This window comes from Quercus suber, unplaced genomic scaffold (assembly GCF_002906115.3).
Source record: "Quercus suber isolate HL8 unplaced genomic scaffold, Cork oak 2.0 scaffold_598, whole genome shotgun sequence".
Taxonomy (NCBI): Eukaryota; Viridiplantae; Streptophyta; class Magnoliopsida; order Fagales; family Fagaceae; genus Quercus; species Quercus suber.
In genome coordinates this window covers 372,999-392,736 of record NW_027070042.1, presented here as the reverse complement: position 1 = coordinate 392,736, position 19,738 = coordinate 372,999, and the positions used below count along the sequence as shown (strand labels likewise).

The 19,738-nt window shown below is 34.5% G+C and overlaps 1 protein-coding gene across 2 annotated transcripts; it reads right to left on the bottom strand.

The window, feature by feature from the left end:
* Positions 1–16,814: 16,814 nt before the first annotated feature.
* Positions 16,815–18,749, bottom strand: LOC112038576 (uncharacterized). Of its 2 annotated transcripts, none has more exons than XM_024071395.2 (3): positions 18,343–18,749; positions 18,027–18,222; positions 16,815–17,449 (listed from the first exon to the last, which is right to left on the bottom strand). In XM_024071395.2, exons 1-3 carry the CDS (start codon positions 18,475–18,477, stop codon positions 16,980–16,982), a joined length of 801 nt encoding a protein of 266 aa, XP_023927163.1. In that variant the 5' UTR covers positions 18,478–18,749; the 3' UTR covers positions 16,815–16,979. The 2 variants fall into 2 exon arrangements, with proteins under 2 accessions (XP_023927163.1, XP_023927164.1); XM_024071396.2 differs by having other exon boundaries at positions 18,033–18,222.
* Positions 18,750–19,738: the final 989 nt, after the last annotated feature.

The following is a 19,738-nucleotide window of genomic DNA, read 5'->3' as shown; positions in this document are numbered from 1 at the left end:
AAACCCTTATCATGGTAACACAAAACACAATTAGGGAAAGAGGTTATACCTTCATGCAAGATCCATATGGTGGAGGAGGAGACTTTTGAGGGAGATCCTAAGGGTGGAGGAAAAGAAGAGCTAGGAGAGGGAGAGTGAGTCTCACTCAATACCTTGAGTCTCAGGAAGACCAAGATATGACAAGACTACTCAACTTCACTAGAACTCAAGAGAGGAGAAGAGAGGGGGTTTTTTTTGGTGCTTTGGAATGAAGGAGGGGGAGGGTTTATATAGTAGTAGTGGAGGGAATATGAATGGAAGACCATTTAATGAGGGTTGACAAGGATTATGAACCTAGACCTCATTTTAGCCTTGGGGAAAATCTGGTGCATTAAATGGAGAGATTGGTGGGAGTGGGGAGCAAGCCAAAATTCGGTTTTCCCGTAGCTGCTGTAACAGCTTGTAGAGCCAACTTCGAAAAATCATATCTGACCCAATTCTGATCGGAATTGTCTCGTTCTTGTGCTCAAATTGAAGCCCCGGATGTCTAGTTTCTGGGAAAATTAACCTCATTCACAGATTCAAAATATTCTGAGAGATATTGATGAAATAGTGAGCAGAGGTCATTTGTTAGAAAATGGTTTCAGCACAATTAACATTAATAGGTCCCAAATTAGCTCCCAATTAACATTAAATGGCTCCAATCACTCCCATTTCAGAATTAATTGGTTCCAAATTTACTCTAATTAAAAGATAATTACACAAATTACTCATTGAATAATTAATGTTTAACTATCTAATTAATTAGGTGTATGCAACCTCACCATAAAATGTAGTCCTAACCAATTAAATTATGACACATCATTGATCTCCAATTGATTACACTTATAACCAATTGAAATCAATTGTCCATAATCACATATAGTTGGACTCAATTTGTGATAGTGCATCTCAGCCATTAAAACTTGATTTGATGATAACTTTCAATCTGGTAGTCCGATTAGGGCTTATGACCAGTTGATTTTATCGTTATAACATCAAGATCATTTTGATTAAATGAGATTAAGGATCTAATGACTAGAATCAAGATGCATATTCCCAAGGCAAAATTACCCTTTTACCCTCCAAATGAGGTTAAATGGGGGTTGCAAAATGGGGTGTCAACAACTTCCTTAACTCTTTCCATTTCTACAAGGCATTTCACTGCTACCTTATAAGCACTTTTCACAAACAAGCATCCATTAGAAGTTTTTGCCCATACTAGAGAGTCTGCCTGGTTCAAAGGACTAAAGGGGATGCTCAGTATGGTCTCGGCTTCGTGGGGTAAGAATGTGTGTTTAAGCAGCAAGGTTCTCCATTCCCCTTTCACTGCGTTAATGAGATTTGCTACCATTTCACACTACCCCATTGCAGACTTTGGGGTAATCACCTTGCCTAATGATGATGAAGGCAACCGCCTCGCCTTCCATGTTTCAATACTTCTTCCATTACCAACAACCCACTGAGCCCCCTCATTGATGATGTTTCTTGCCGCCATGATGCTCCTCCATATGTATAGTGGCTTCTTCCTGAGGTGAGCCTCCAAGAAGGATGTACCTAAGAAATATTTAGCCTTCATGACCCTATGAGCCAATGAGTTAAGGTTTTGTTGTAGTCTCCATCCTTGCTTAGCGAGGAGGGCAAGGTCTCTAAACCCCATCCTGCCTTCTGCCTTAGGTCTGTATAATTTTTTCCAAGAAACCCAGGCTACCTTCTTCTCTCTTCCACATTAACCCACCAAAAACCACCCATCATTGAATTAAGTTCTGAGCATAATGAGTTTGGAAGCTTACAAACATTCATGGTGTATATAGGAGTGGCCTGTGTAATTGCTTTAATTAAGACTTCCCTTCCTACATTAGACAAAAGGTTTCCTTTCCAACTTGCTATCTTCCTCCCAACTTGATCCGTTCAGCCCTTGGTAATTTGTTATTTTAAATTTGCTTAAGAGCAGTCCACACTTCCTCTACCTTGAAATCCTTCTAAAGCTTCTCATTCATCTCGAGTGACACTCTTTCTTCCATAGCATTCGAGCTTTCATCAAAATTGGACGGTTGATTAGAGCTGAATAAGGACTTAAAATAATCTAGCGTTATTTTCTCTATTGTCTCGTTGTCTTCATGCCAAGTGCCTGTATCGTCAAACAGTCCCCCAATTCTATTCTTTCATCGTCTTTGACTAGCTGCAGTGTGGAAAAATTTGGCATTTTTATCACCATGTTGAAGCCACAAGACCCTTAATCTCTGATTCCACATAATCTCTTCCTTGGTGTGCAAATCATTAATCTCCCTTCTTAGTACCTGAACTTCCTCTGTTGTTTCATGGAGCAGGTTCAAAGACTCAAGCTGTTGAAGTCGAGTCTAAAGTTGCTTTATAAATATTAAGATGCAGTATTCTTTCGTCGTCTTTATAAATATTTCCAAATCTATTCGTATTCTAGTTCTGAAGTTGCTTTTGGCACCTTTCTAATCTTTTTTGGATGGGCAAGACCGAATTATCTCTATATGGATCCCAGGCTAATTCGACAATCTCCTTGCACTCCTTCTCCCAAATCCACATAGCTTCGAAGAAGAAGCATTTCTTCCCCCTTATTCTGTGCTAGGCCTTCTTCAAAAATAGGGCAAGGAGACAATGATCCAAAGAAGACATAGAGACAAGGTGGACTTTCGCATCCGGAAAGACCTATGACCAATCTTCGTTGGCTACCATTTTGTCCAATCAGATAAGAGTGCGTTGTTCGCCAAATCTACCATTACACCAAGTGAACTTCAGCCCTACAAACCCCAAGTCTAATAGGCCGCATCTACTAAGTGTTTCTCTGAATGCACCTATTTGTTCAGCATCTCTATCCTTCCAGCCCAGCTTCTCATCAGGGTGAACAATCTCATTAAAGTCTCCACAAACCAACCATAGCAAACTACATTATGCATTGAGTGTTCCAAGTAACTGCCAAGAAGTGTACCTTTTTCTGGTGTCAAGATGTCCGTAAAAGCTAGTTACTCTCCAAGGACCTCTGTTGCCTTCCCCATGAACAACCACATCGATGTGGGAGTGAGAGCAGCTCTTGAATTTGATATCTGTTCCTTCCCTTCACATTAAAGCCAATCCACCACTCCTACCATCACTCGGAACAATGATTCCCTGGCTGAAGCCCAATTTATTCTGAAAACCTTTCATCCTATCTGTGCTTGCCTTCATTTCTACTAAGAAGACCACTTTCAATGATTTCCCCATCCTTTTTTCTAGGCAGTCTTTCTCCCCATGGTCTAGCATTCCATATCGATAGCAGAAATTAGGCAAACGTTCGTACTTGAAGAAATTCATCTGCTTCCCCCCCTTCAAACGAGACCTTCTTTCCCCTTATAAGCTTCTTTGTAGCATCGATGCGTATCCTTACTCTTAGAAAATTTCCCCACTGAACTCCTTTCTCCAGGACATCAACATCTAGGACCTTCTCGAGCTTCAACCCTATTTCATATTTGAACTCTCTTGTCATACTTTTCAAGGGAAGATTGAACATTTGCACCCAGAATAGGACCCACTGAAGTTTAATCTCTTTTGGGACCATCTCACCTTCAAACTCCTACAATAGTATCAGCTGCTTCTCATAGCTCTAAGGACACATCTCCATGACCTTTTTTAGAGATTTGTATTCCTTTGTTTGGCCTTCAAAGCATTTTCATATTCTTCCTTAGGGCGTCTAGAATGATAGTGCATTGTGTGAGTATCTCCATGACCACACAGTTTTTCCCAATCTCCTTTGCAACCCTCGTGCTATTACTCCCCAACACAATATTTTCATCCTCATCTTCTATAAAAGTTATTTTTTTCCAGAGTTCTTCCAATTCTTCTGCCATTAGACCTTCAAACCCCACTCTCTTATTCCCCGCCGGGGGGGGGGGGGGGGTTCCTATGCCNATGGGTTTTTTGTTTCACCTATTCGGTGAGGGTGCGAACTGCTGGCTAAGCCCCAAACTACAATTCTAGGTGAGGACACTTATTGGACTGGGCGATGCTGCCCTGCAGCCACCGCCACACCTCCAACCATTTTCCCATCATCCTCAAGGTTATTCTCTACTTGAAGCTTTCCCTTCGCTTCTGTTTACAATTAGTATTTGATCCAGCTTTGTTAGAAGGGTGTCTCCTTTTCTTTTCTAATTTGCTAGATCAGATTCTTCTCTGGGCTTTTAGCTTTAACTTGTTTGGCTAGGTGCTTCCAATGCCCACTTTTCGAGCCCAATACCTCTACATTCCATCCTTTTTCCTGGTCATAGCTCATTGCTAATGTGCTTAAGTCATTGTTGGCCCAATTTTGGTTTTCTTTTTCCCCAAGCCCTATACTTATTGTTTGTGGCGTATTTTTTTCTTTACTTCGAGCTTTATCACTAGCATAATCTCCGCACTTTTTCTCATTGCATGCCATCCTCCTTGTCTGTTCTAAGCAGTGTGCCCATCAGAGGTGCCTCCCCTTTTTGGTTTGAGCATTTTCAACCTTTGTTTCTAAAAGGTTGACCTTACCATTTTTGTGAACACATCTCCACCCTCTGTTGGGTCTGGGGGGGGGGGGGGGGGATTACTATGACTAGCCTCACCACAAGGGGGAGGTCACTTTACTCCTACAAGCTACGTGCAAGACTCTCCACTGCCTCTACATGCAAAGAGCATGAGAGCACTACTCTTGACGTTTAGTAGTGACTTGAATAGCTTGGGATTTAAGCAAAGCTTTTCTAGGATCCCCAAAATTCATACTATTATAAATTTTGAAGTTGATTAAGGAAGTCAATTAGCCTTGTCTAATGGTTTTGTCACTTTCAATTAATTTCTTAATCCATTTTTATATTATCATTGATTGAATAATATAAATTTCCAACCTTCTAGAAACACATCATAGAGATTACCTACAAAAGAGTAGGCAATAACTACACAACAAAATATCCTCTCTCTCTTTTTTTCTTTGGTAAATCAGATTACATTCAAAGACCAAGAAACATGAATTCCAATAGTAAAAAACACAGTAACAAAATATATCAAAGTTGTCTAAAAATAATCTAGAAAACAAATAAGATGGGAAATAATAAAAAATTACAAAATAGATTTGCAACAAGCTTCCCTCCTTGTTAAAGCATCAACACAACTTTGGTTTCCCTGTAGCAATGCTTAATTCCGACTTAAGGAAACATTCTCAATGACATCCTGAAACCATCAATAAGTGCAATAAGCTCACCATTAGCTACACCAATACTATTCATAAAAGAGACTACTAAACTAGCATCAAGCTCTACTACTAAATTTTGAATATTCAAATGAACCTTCAATATTAACAAGTTAGATTGGGAGGATGGAAAAGTGGAGAGATGAAAAACTTATTTATTTGGTTGATAAGAAAAATGAGAGGATTTAAAATGAAATTGGTATAAATTGACTTATATGCCATTATTAAAAAAAATTGTGCTCCATTAAAAAATAAACAAACAATCAATATAAAAACTTCCACCAAGTTCATTAAAACAAAAATCATGCCCAATTTTTAAAAAATAATAATAAAAAGAAAAGAACCAGGAAAAAAAAAAGAAAAAAAGAAAAGAAAAGAGTTAGCACCTTACTGCACAGTGATAGAAACTAATAAAGACAAAAATAAATCAAAAAGAAGACAAAGATTGATGAAAGCAAGATGAAGCTTGCAAGGTAACCAACGTTAAAGAATGGGTTAATTTTGTAAAAACAATTGGCACCCAACAACCAAGTTTTCCACCTTGTTTTCTCTCTAATTTAGAGAGACTTATTTTTTGCTGGGCTCGAGGAGAAAATGTTTGGGCCCCACCAAAAATCATTCTATTTTTCTCTCCATACCAATCAACCCAAAAACCTGTTTACTCTCATTTCTATTTCACCTCCAACCAAATACAACCTAAGAGTCACAATTCAACAACTATATTAGTTGCAACTCCAAGTCTCCAACAACTATACAATACCCCTTGATCTACCCCCCTACAACATTTTAATAAGACGTGAATGGGGAGATTTGCAATTAGTGTAACCGTTGTATTAAAAATTTTGTATTTCATAGATTACATGGGAAAAAATGTCCAAACACCCCTAAACTCTAAACTAGTGATCATAACACTCCTTAAACTTTAATTATAGCCAATTTATTTCATAAACTTCACACAACTGTCAAATCCAGTGGTGGAGCTAAGTAATGCATTGGGGGCCATGGCCCCTCCAAAATTTTTTAAATCCTCTCTAATTGTAGGTAAAACTAGTTCTCAATCCCTTTGATTTAAGAGCTAGCCCCCACATGATAAAAAAATTGGTCCCCCCTCCTACACATTAGCCATAATAATTCCCTTTCCCTCAACTCAAATCCCCATTTTTCAGCCATAAAGATTCATTCATTTTTTTTTTCCATTCTCCATTAAAAGCACAGCCACTGGCAGATCCCTTCTTCATTTATTTAATTATTTTTTTGCTAAGAGCCTAAGACCATATCTTATGTCTTGATGTCCATGTCCTTTACTACAGTTTTACCCCTCAGTTTTACCACATTTTAGTCATTCAATTTTCCTAAGAAGACAAAGTCATAAATCTAAGGTGTAGTACATTATATTTCCCAATTAAACTTTGTATTGAATTTAATTGTCCTTAAAAATGATAATATTGTTTATATTTTATTTGTCATGGTAAACATGTATTTGAATTTAATTGAGAAACCTAATGTATTACACTTTAAATACTGTACTTAAGTTTTGCAATTTCCCAAAACTATTACAATATCCCCTTGCACTTTATAGCCACCCAAAAGACCCTACTTATCACCATTACCAAGTGCTCTCTCTTTCATTAATTCTTCCTTATGATGCTCAATTGGTCGATTAGCTTGTTAGTATTTTGAGTGCTAATATGAATTACACTGATAAAAAAATGCTAGCAGTAATCTTAGCATTTATTTTAGGAAACTTTCTTATGGAAATTTGAAAAAGCTATCAAATCAATTAGTTACTTTTTCATTTTTCCATAAAAAGTTTCTTAAAATTACTAACTTATGCCCTAAGAGCATACATAAGTAAAACACTATATATATATATATATATATGTAGGGTCTATTTTTGTATCACAAGCCCAAGAGGTTTGGATTATGAGCCCAATGAACCCAGAACAATGAATTTGTAGAGAGCGGGCGAAAGAGCTAGGCTGATTGTGAACTAAACAATAGTTAGCTATGGTATTAAAGAATAAACTGATATAAAAACACACTTCCAAACTTTTCAAATTGATGTCCGAAGAGGTATATTATTGAATGAAAGATGAGTACAACTCTTAGAGCTCCCGTCCACTTCTTGTTTCTCCTCCCTTTTATCAGAGGCTTTTTTCCTTTATATAGCCTCCTTCCTCATCATCTTCATCGTCCACTTGTTCTTTATCTAAGTGTCCACTTGAGTATATGTCACTTCAAGTCTCCCCTTTAACTCTCTGTGAGTGGTAGTAGCTGAGATAACACTGTTCAGGGGTCTTCTCCACATTAATGCGGCCAGAAAAGTAGATGCAGTGTATTTAATGTGGTGGTGGCAGCTTTTCCTTTTAGATATTTCTCCATTCTTCTTATCTCTAGGCATGCCTAAAACTTATCCTTATCACTGAAGTCGTTAGGAAGATCACTCGAACCCTTCAGATATTTGCTTGACCAAAAATCTTTACATCTGAGGAGAATGGTCTCTTCAGACCACTGGTGCTCTCTTCGGACTGATCCCCTTCATTTTCAGGTATCTTTCTTTCATGCAGACTCCTTCTCAACAGCTTTCAGCTCTTCAGATACACAGTAACCTTCAAATAGGGTCTTAGGCCCAATACATAAGTTTGGGTTTCCACCCTCCACAATATATATATATATATATGATACATATATAGTTAAGACTTACTTTGGATTTAATGTTTGTTTTTCTAAACTAATGTGCCAAGACATGTACATATGTATGAATGTCATATTTTGAATTTTTCTTGAATTGCAAATCAATATGATTGTTTTATTTTAGCTCCCCAAGCAAAAATTCCTGACTACGCCCTTGGTCAAATCAACACATCTATTACTCTCCCGTTAAAAACTCAAAATGTAATACTCTTGTGGATCTCACTTGAGCTTTAAAATAACAAATTACCAAGGGCTGAACGGATGAGAGGAGAGAGAAACTTAGGGCTTAACAGAGAAAGAGAGGCACAGTTAAAACCAGAAGAACCACCGCCAATGGCCTCCATGATTACCATCATTGTCTTGCCATTGGTATTCTTCTTCTTCTTCTACTTCTTCTTCTTTTTGTTCTTGTTTTTTTGCTCCTTGTTTTTCCAATCATCCATGACTTGCGAGAGAGGGAGACGATGCAATTCAATCTGTTTATTCTGGTTTCAGTGGCAATTTGTTATTTTTCCCCTATTTGTTGGTTTGTTCTCTCTTTTTTGTTGGGATTTGTTTGATTTCAAATTTGGTGGTTTGATATTGAGTTCTCTAGTTGTATACTGGGTTTTCGTCAGAGATCTTATACGCACTATATGTGCAAGATAGTAGGAGTTTAATTGGATGTACAAGAATACTAACAAAGTTGCACATGTCTTGGCAAAGTGGCCTTTGTCAAACTCTTTTCCAAGTTATTTTGTTTAAGGAATTGGTCCCTCGGCAATAACAGTCTTAGCATGGCTAACTCTATTGTATAGTTTTTTTTTCTATGCAAAAAATCTTTAATTTATTTACTAAAAATAAAATGAATGTTGTTAACCATATAGTTTCATAATATCGTATTCGATATACAAATATTAACAAAAAATATATATTATCTATTATTAATAATAAGTAAATCTGTTCAAAATTAAATATAATATGCACAGGTTACAATGTTAGCAAAATTCTTCAATTATTATTATTATTATTATTATTATTATTATTATCATCATTTCTGTACGTAAACATAAGTTACAAGCTAGTTAGTATAATAACAAAGTCTCAAACTGTTATTTGATTTCACAGGTGCTTTCCGTAAGCTCTTCTAAATGAATTAATTTAAAGAAATGTTGCAATTTTTTAATTTACCCCATGCATGCAAGAAAATATTACCAAAAAAAGTCTAGGAACACAATTTTTGTCAATTTATATGCGGAGGAAAAGTAATAAATCCATGTATAAATGATTAAATGATTGTTCATCACTAACAATCCTTCTCATCAAATCATGAGTAAAAAATTTGTGACCAATGGATAGGTATACGATTATAAATAGTAATTCTATATGTTTCATATAAAAAAAAATGACTTTTTTAAGAAAAAATATAATGTAAAAATATTGTCTTTGTCTCTTTATTTATGAGAAACTAATGTAAAAATGATTTTTCTACAAAACGATTGTAGGGATGAAGGGCCCGAGTATGGGTATTGGGTCGTGGGCCATGTCCAAGGGCATCAAATAGTTCGAGGACAAGTAAATTCTATTGGAAGCCTACAAATTAAGGGTCCGTGGAAGAAGTCTGATCATGAGGGACTAGAAGTGTTATCTAAGGAGAAGTACCTCCTCGGCTAAGTAAAGTAGAGGTCATAGGTCCGACCTTACGTCAAGAACCAGGCAACGGGCAATCATGCTAGCAAGGGTAAACGTCAAATAAGGATAAGACAAAAGAGAGTTGGGAAATATCTGAGAAGAAAGCTGCTACCACCGCATTAAATGCTCTGTAGCTACCCCTTTGGTTGTATTAAGTGGAGGTGATACCTGAATAGTAATCTTCAGCCTTACAGCTACCCACAAAAACTTCAGAAAAGTGATGATGGAACAAGTATTAAAGCCAGCAATCTGATCTACACATGGAGGACTAAGATTAAGTAAGGAAGGGGAATATAAAGAAGAAAAACCCCACTATAGTGGGAACATCAGATAATCTGTAGAAAAATCACTATACACTCAAGAATTGTAATTGTGGTTAAGTCTAAGAGAAATACATAAGAACAACCTTCCTCAGACTTTGCCGTGGAGGACTTTTCTTGCCCAAAATCACTTGTTTATGCTTTCTAGTAACACTTAGCCTACTGTGATTATTGTCAACCTAATTCATTGAAAGTTTAGTTTCAAGCTCACTCTCTACAAATTCATTGTTTTGGGCTCTTTGGGCCTTAGACCATTTCATTTGGGCTCTGGGAGCAAAACATGCCCTTACAACAAAAATGCAATCAAGTGCAATCAAGTGCAATCAAGTTAAGTGACTTTTTATACTGCATGAAAGGGTAGCTTCTGAACATTTAATTGCAAGTCTACAAACAAAATAAACTCATTTATGTGATTTTAAAATATCCTTTAATTCACCAAAATATAAATTTATTAAGAGTGGAAAATTCATTTCATGCCAAACATGGATGCAATTAAATATCTATAAATATAATACTATTGTGAGAGGATTTGTGGTTCAACTTAACGAAAGTATTTAGGATTCAAATCCTCCATCCTTATTATTAAATTATAAAAAATAAATTTAATAATATCCATACTTATGCAAATCATAAAAGTGATCAAATTTATAATATTTTAATATAATTAGTGTGTTTTGGTAAACTTTTAATGAATTATTCTGTCTTATAAAAGTTATTAATATATATAAAATGAATGAAGTTTTTACCCACTATAGTGGGAACATCAGATAATCTGTAGAAAAATCACTATACACTCAAGAATTGTAATTGTGGTTAAGTCTAAGAGAAATACATAAGAACAACCTTCCTCAGACTTTGCCGTGGAGGACTTTCCTTGCCCAAAATCACTTGTTTATGCTTTCTAGTAACACTTAGCCTACTGTGATTATTGTCAACCTAATTCATTGAAAGTTTAGTTTCAAGCTCACTCTCTACAAATTCATTGTTTTGGGCTCTTTGGGCCTTAGACCATTTCATTTGGGCTCTGGGAGCAAAACATGCCCTTACAACAAAAATGCAATCAAGTGCAATCAAGTGCAATCAAGTTAAGTGACTTTTTATACTGCATGAAAGGGTAGCTTCTGAACATTTAATTGCAAGTCTACAAACAAAATAAACTCATTTATGTGATTTTAAAATATCCTTTAATTCACCAAAATATAAATTTATTAAGAGTGGAAAATTCATTTCATGCCAAACATGGATGCAATTAAATATCTATAAATATAATACTATTGTGAGAGGATTTGTGGTTCAACTTAACGAAAGTATTTAGGATTCAAATCCTCCATCCTTATTATTAAATTATAAAAAATAAATTTAATAATATCCATACTTATGCAAATCATAAAAGTGATCAAATTTATAATATTTTAATATAATTAGTGTGTTTTGGTAAACTTTTAATGAATTATTCTGTCTTATAAAAGTTATTAATATATATAAAATGAATGAAGTTTTTAAAAAAATTGAGGTGAAAATGAAGTGTTGGACTTTCTATTATTACCATCTCATGCATTATGTAAAGTAAAAAAATTTTGCAATTGAATAGCTACACTGGTTACAAACCCATTAACTCTAAAATACCCCCAAATCTAAAATACCCCCAAATCCACACCCCTTCACTCATTAGATTTAGATTTAGAGGTATTCTGAAGCTGCTGGCTTTAAGAACAATGTAGTTATTTAACTGTGGGTACTTAGAAATGGGTTAATATTGAGTATTTATTTGAATATTCAGAATCTAGTAGTAGAGCTCGATGAATGTAGGATGTTTTTTGAATATTGATGAATGTAGGATGCTTTTGGGAATGTTTTCTTACAGGGAATTGAAGCTAACCGTTGTACTTATATTTTAGCAAGGAGGGAAGCCTTGTTGTAATATGACCATGGAGACCTTCTGTGCATTAAAGAGAGAGGAAAGGAGATAATTGATTTACTTGCCTAATACTTCTGGTTGGATTAATCAAGCCTTTCGGTTTACCATTGACAAAAATTGAATAAGAAATAGTGGAAACACATAGCATCATCAAGGCAATCCACTTCTCATTAAATCCCAATTTATGCATGATTGCCTCCAAAAAAGACCAATCAACTCTATCATAGGCTTTACTTATATCTACCTTGAAGACCATAAAACTATCTTTTGCCAGATTATATCTCTGTATACTGTGAGGAGATTCAAAAGCTACCAAGATATTATCAAAAATGAAGTGATTTTTTGTGAAAGCACTTAGTTATTAAAAATTTCACATTTATTGAATTGACATATTGTGATTGATGTAAAATAATGAAAACAGTATTAGCAATAGATTCATATAAAAGTGATATTAGATCAATCATATCTTGCAAATGTGATGTGAATATTTTTAGAGTGATTTAACTTTTTAGCATTGCAATTGGAATAATTTTAAAGGATAAGAGCATGCTTTCTCAAAAAGAAAAATTGAGTTCAATTCAATATTTAATAATCAATACAATTTGATGCAAACCGGCTAGCAGATTCGTAGACACTAGAGTCTAGACTGTAGAATATATATTCAATTTATGATGTTCACACTATGATTACTGCTCTTTATTACTAGACTAAGACACTAATTAATTTTTTGAAACCTAGATCTCTTGCTTAAGAGCAAAATAAACTTTACCAATTGAGCTAACATAAACAAACTCTAATCAATAAATAAATTGCATCTTTTTCTGGATTGAATAAATGATCAATTGAATTGCTTTCTGCTTGGTTCGGTTTCTGGATGTATGCTATCATGTTCTTCGTAAGAAAGAATAAAATAGCAGGGTATGGAAATACGAGGAGTAGTTTCACTCAGGAAAGGTGGGAAAAGAGAACAAATACATGCATCTGATCCGACAAAGGCATGGTTGTTTTACTAATTGTACCAGTAGAGACCCCTCGCTTCCCCCATTGTTTTGTGCCACTTGTTTTCGAAGTGCCAGTGGTTTCCTCAATTCTTCTTCAAAATTCTATTTCACGTCTCGGTTTTTTTGACTTGTTGCTTTTAGCCCTACGTCATTTTTGGATAAGGATGGGGTTCAAACATATTAACCATGACATTATCATTTGTTCTTTCTTAATTTATTTCTCTCTCTCTCTCTCTCTCTCTCTCTCGATCAGACAAAGAATCTACCTTGAACTGCTCATCGACCACTATCCTTTTTTCTTTTAAGGGTTATGTTAACAAGTGTACACTTATTAATAATTTATTTTAAAAAAAATTTTATATTATCTTTATGAAAAATAAAAAAAATTGTCAAAATATTAATTATTTTTATTTCTCATAAAAACTTTCTTTAAATAAATTTTTAACCAATATTTTAAGGATACTCGTTAGCATTTCTCTTCTTGTAAAGGAAAACATCAATCAGTATATATCTCAGCTAAGATGCTATTGCATCCGGTACTTTAGATCATATTATATAGAAAGTAATTTAGCAACAAAAAAAAAAATTATATAGAAAGTAAATCACTAAGAGAAATTTATTATTTTTCTATATACTAAGTAAAAGAGAGGTCCACAAGATAGCAAGTGTCTTTCATTAAAAGTGATGGTTTGCAAGTTTAAGTCCAAAAATCAAACTCTCCAAAATAAATTAAGAGTAAAAGGTTACTTACTATAATCTCTCTCAAAACTTACAAATAGTATAAATTTTGTGTACTTAATACAACCTTTTATAAACTATATAAAAAAGGAAAAATAATAATTATAGAAAATTAATCACTAATACTAATAGCTTTTTATTTTTGGGAGAAGGAAAATAATTTATAACTTATAGAGGTCATTATCCATCCCAAAATAATAATAATAGAGCTATTCCAATTTTTGGGTTAAAATGAGCCGCCCTAATTTGTTGTCATTTCAACATTTGTAACACACTTTTCATAAAATAAAATAAAATAAATGAAAAAACGTTTGTGGCACACATGAGAAGTGTCAATTGGAAGGGAAAAAAAATTATATTAATTAATGGGTTGGGGACAAGACAAGACAAGACATGAAATTGCGGCTAGCAACATCAGGAAGAGTTGCGTTTTTAAATCAAAGAACGATTTTTTTTTTTTTTTTTGAGAAATAAAGAATGAAATATAGGAACTGGTGGAATATGTTTATGAACCATTATATTTATAATTAAGAAGGGGTCTAAAATATACAATTATTATTATTATTTTTAGCTAAAGTCTAAAAAACAATTAATATAAAAGAAAGGAATCATTACTATAATGACAAAATCTCGCACTGTTATAATCTCAGAGTGTTATTTGATTTCAGAGAGGTGCTTTCGGCAAGCACTTCTTCTAAATGAATCAAGTTAAAAGAAATGTTGAAATTTTTTAATTTATCCCATGCATGGAAGAAAGTACTATCAAAAAAGGTTAGGAACATAATTTTTGTCAATTTATAGGTAGAAAAAAAAATAGTTATTCCATGTATAAATAATTGTTCATTATTAACAATCCTTCTCGTCAAATCATGAAAAATTATGGTGACCAATGGATCGGTATAAGATTTTAAATAGTAATTCTACATGTATCATATAACAAATGGCTATTTTTTTTTTTTCAAAATATAATATAAAAAAAATATTGTCTTTGTCACTTTAATTATGAGAAACTAATGCAAAAATTATTTTCTATAAAAAAAATCATGCAAGTCTACATACTGCATGAAAGGGTACCTTTTAAGCATTTAATTGCAAGTCCACAAACAAAATAAATTCGTTTATGTGATTTTTAAATATCCTGTATTTCACATAAATATAAATTTAGTAAGAGTGGAAAAATCAGTTCATAGATGCTTTTAGGCTCCTCTCCTAATCTCCTTTTCGTGCCAAATAGGGATGCAGTTATCTATAAATATTATACTATTGCGACAGTTTTTGTAGTTCAACTTAATGGAGACAGTTAGGATTTAAATCTTCTATCCTTATTATTAAATTATAAAAAATAAATATAATAATATACATATTTAAGCAAATCATAAAAGTGATCAAATTTATAAGAGAGATGCTATGTCCACAACATTTTTACAATATTTTCACAACAAATCATAAGTGGTTAGTTGTTACTGGTTCAAATTTGAACTTAACACTAAGATTACTTTTTTGCCCCAATAATAACAACCAGTAACAACTTGCCACTTAAGATTTGTTGTAAAAATGTTGTGAACATATCATTTCTCAATTTATAAAATTTTAATATAATTAGAGTGTGTTTTGGTAAAATTTTAATGATTTATTTTGTCTTAAAAATTTATTAATATATATAAAATGAATGAAGTTTTTTTATTATTTATTTAAATTGAGGTGAAAATGAAGTGTTAGACTTTTTATTATTACCCTCTCATGCATTATGTGAAGTAAAAAAAACTTGCAATTAAGTAGCTACACTGGTTACAAACCCAACAACTCTAAAATACCCCTTGATCCACTCCCCTTCAATTATTAGATTTAGATTTAGAGGTATTCTAGAGCTGTTGGGTTTTAAAAAAAAAATGTAGATGCTTAACTGTGGGTTCTTAGAGTTAAAGATGGGTTAATATTGAGTGTTTATTTGAATATTCAGAATCTAGTAGTAGAGCTTGATGAATGTAAGATATTGTTTGAATATTGATGAATGTAGGATGTTGTTTGGGAATGTTTTCTTACAATGAAGCTAACCGTTGTACTTATATTTTAGCAAGGAGGGGAACTTTGTTGGTTGTAATATGACTTTGTAACTTTTGATAACCCCCCATCTTATTGCTTTTGTTATTTTTAGACAACTTTGACTTGTTTTGTGAGGCGTTTGTAATATTGGAACTCTGTTAGTCTTTGAATGAAATCCAATTTAACCAAAAAAAAAAAAAAACTTTTTGTATAATTATTGCCTACTCTTTTGTTGATAACTTCAATTACATGTTTCTAGAAGACTGTATACTTGTATTATCCTATCAACGATAGTACATGAAATGGACTAAGAAATTCAATGAAAGGATCAAAACCATGGGATAAGGCTAATCGACTTCCTTATCATCAACCTTTATAATAATATAAATTTTGGAATCCTAGAAAAGCTTTACTCAAATCCCAAACTATTCTTTTGAGGTAATCATTCAAAACAAATCTTTCTTTTTCTCTCTCTCCCTCTCTCTCTTACCTATTGGAAATTTAAGCTTTAAGCCATACTACTGGAATTCACATTAATATGGGTAGTACCTTAAATGTCAAAACGTGACTATACAACCAAACTAGCTAGGAAATGAAAATTTCCTGTTAGGTCACCCTCGTTTATTGTCATGACTCATGACCTCTCCAGCACAAAATGCAAAGCTTAGAGCCCATCCATGAATGTCATCAAACAATTAAGATTTGAAAATAAAAGCGTATCCAAATTATTTTTTACAGGCATTTTAAAAAATAAAAATAAAAACTTTGAAAATATCATTCAAAGGAGAGATTCTGTGGCCAAATCATATTCATTTTGGTTTCAAATTTCTGTATCCAAAAGTCACACTGGAGCCTTTTATGACAGTGATGCACGCCTAAGGAATTAGGCTATACGTGTTGTAAATGTGTAATAATGCCGTTACCATGCGCCTGCATAAGTGAAGTGAGGCAGGTCTCCATGGTGCAAGGGACAAACTAGATTAGATCATTTTTTTTCTGTGAGTTTTTAGAAATTATCCCTTTTAATTGAAACAAAAATGATAATAAATACATTAAATAACTAACTAATCCAAAGCAAAGAACCATGATTGAGAATTGAGATGTTGGTGCCATTTCTCATATCTCAGCAAAAAATGGACCCAAGAACCTAGAATTTTGACAAATAGATAAAAATAAACGTAACAAAAATGAGAGAGAAAGAAAAGAAATGGCAGACAAATTGAATTGCTCTCATGCCTCGGTACAAAAAGGATCTAAGTAATACCCAAATACTTGGACAAAAAGACCAAAAAAAAAAAAAAAGGACCAAAATTGGGCATCCCTGGCGCATGCCAAAATTAGAACCCAAGAACCAAAAATAAAAATCAGCAACAATTTATGCTCATGTTAGAAAACTGACTAGACAAGCCAGAGCCACCAGCCAAATTGCTTCTCTTGGACTTGTTCACCATTGGAGGTGAAGGTGCCCACTTGCTGTAATTTTGTGCATCACCTTTTGTTTCTCTATTACTGTTCTCTGATGATCCTACTGCATTAGGGACTTTGTGACAGGCAGAGAGCCATTTAGACTGCATGTAAGTGATAGTCCTCCAAGGGGGTATGTGGAGGCCTCTCTCTCTAAGGGACTGTTTGGCAGCTGAGCATAGAATTGAGATTATCTTGTTGAGCTTGTCCTCAGTCCCTACAAAGATGTGTGGGAGTATATTTGTGAGCTCCTTGTAGGTTGGTGTGGGCCTTGCTAGCTCAAACTGTGACCTGAAGTCTATATCTACTATAAGCCTCATTGGATCACCATTTTCATTTTTCATTGTGATATCAATGTAGTCATAATCACCTGTTAAAAATAAAAAACCCAACAAGAGTGTTAAGTTAACCCAAGTGGGATCCACACCAAAAACACCTGAACTCAAGCGCGTATCACCCACGCGCTTCAAATTTGGGTGACTAAAACGATTCAAAGGTGCACTTGGTAACAACTTATTAGAATTTCCTCAGGTAGATAAGGACGTTCGAACAGATATGCATGTAGTGAGACATATACATATTCTCAAGAACAACTATTCTTTTCAGAGGTTTACCATATAAAAGTTTTTTTTTTTAAAAAAAACTTCATGATGTCTTTCTGGGCATTTTCCTCTTTTTGGGAACTGAACCATAAATGACAAATTGCATATCAACTTCCATAAGCCGTATTATAGTACTTATTATACAAAAATGTTTTGTTTGTGCCAAAATCGAATACAACTCTAATTTCTTTTAACCAAAGTGGAAACATTATTATTAGGGTTGTGGAATAGAAGGGACATATATAAGGAATTTGATGCAAAAAATAAGAAATTGACAAATTGAGTGAGCCACAAAAGAGGGATATATATATATATATATAGAGAGAGAGAGAGAGAGACACACACACACACCAGCAGGGCATCCCAAGGAAGTGAGCCAAGATGTTTGACATAGAGAAGCATTATAGCCATCTATTTTGTGCTTCATTACAAGCCACTTTTTCAGACTAGTCGTTTTCTTAGCGTCCCTTTTGTTTCTCATGTGCCTCAACACACACTCTAGGACCTCAGCCTCAGCCTGTGTCCCACTCCCAACAATCTCCTGAAACCACACAAAAATCAGCAAAATATATGATCTCTCTCTCTCTCTCTCTCTCTCTCACACGCACAAAGAAAACCAACAAAACAAACATAAAATAAATACAAGAAAAAACACGTATACCTGTAAAGTGAGATATTGGGTATGATACTTAAGAGGAAGGCAGGTTGAGGAAGCAGAAAAAATGGGAGATGGTGATTCTGATTCTATAAAATCCTCTATCATCTGAACCAGTCTTTCCTCTTCTGAGCTGCTCATCTCTGTCTCTCTCTCTGTGTGCAGATGGAGCTTTGATTGATGTATTCTTTAATATTGGGGACTAGAAAAAAGAAAGTAGAGATAAAGTTTGATAAGTTGTTGGGTGTTGTAGAAGACTAATAAGTAGAACATATATGGTTTTATTGTGGGGTTCTTGAAGATGGTGTTCAATTGTTTCTTTATATATATATGGCAGACTCAGACTGGGGCATAGGGCGGTGGAAATTACATCCATATTGATATGTTGACAGATGAGGTCATGAAAAGAGATGGAGCACTTTCATATTGCATGTATATATATATATATATATATAATAGACATAGTAAATAAAAATAGAAGAAATGGTAAATATAATCCATAAATTAAAAGAGAGTAAAAATGTATGTGGGTAGCTCTAGTAGCTAGGGAATATTAATGGAGAATATTCCATATGTATAAAAATATATAAGGTGAAAATGACACAAAAAAAAAGGTGGCATGGTATTGGTAATTTGGTATCTGATCCAGAAGCTACTACAAAGATTATTCCAATTTTTTCACTTTTAACTGGATTTTTTTTTTTTTTTTTTTAATTTTGGGAAATGCTTAAACTTCATTCAGTGGAAAAACAAATACATCATGCACACACATGTGCCACTTGACTAGGACAGTCCTCCAGCCAAACCACCACATTCTCAACATATTAGGCATGCTGAGCTAACAAGTGGACAGGGGTATTCCCTTACCTTTTAATATATAAAAAGTCAAAAGTTCTAAAACACTAGGCCTTCTGAAGCACACCGTGGATGATGTTTTGCACCGAAGCAGCAGCCTCACCGATACCTTGGACGGCATTGATAATTAGCTGTGAATTACCTTCAAAAACGACGTCCCTAAGCCCTACCTCCTTGGCAAATTTCACCCCAATCTCCAGTGCCTTCGCCTTCGTTTCTAGTGCTCCGAGGGGTAAGTCCAACTTTCTAGACATGGCAGCGATCACATTACCCTTCTCGTCACACACCATGACTCCCACGCCAGACTGTTTTGTTTTTGAGAATAGAGCCCCATTAATGTTGACCTTGAAAGAACCCAGTGGTGGTGGCTTCCAAGCGACGCTGGGTTGGTCTTCAATTCTCGGTTTGCACGGCCTCTCATTAGCTGACTGAAAATCCTCCAGCAATTTTAGCGAGCACCTCACAATTACCGGGCCAGGTCGCCTCTTCCCTCCATGCCAGACCTCATTTCTGCTCTTCCAGATGCCCCAACAAATCGAGACCTACC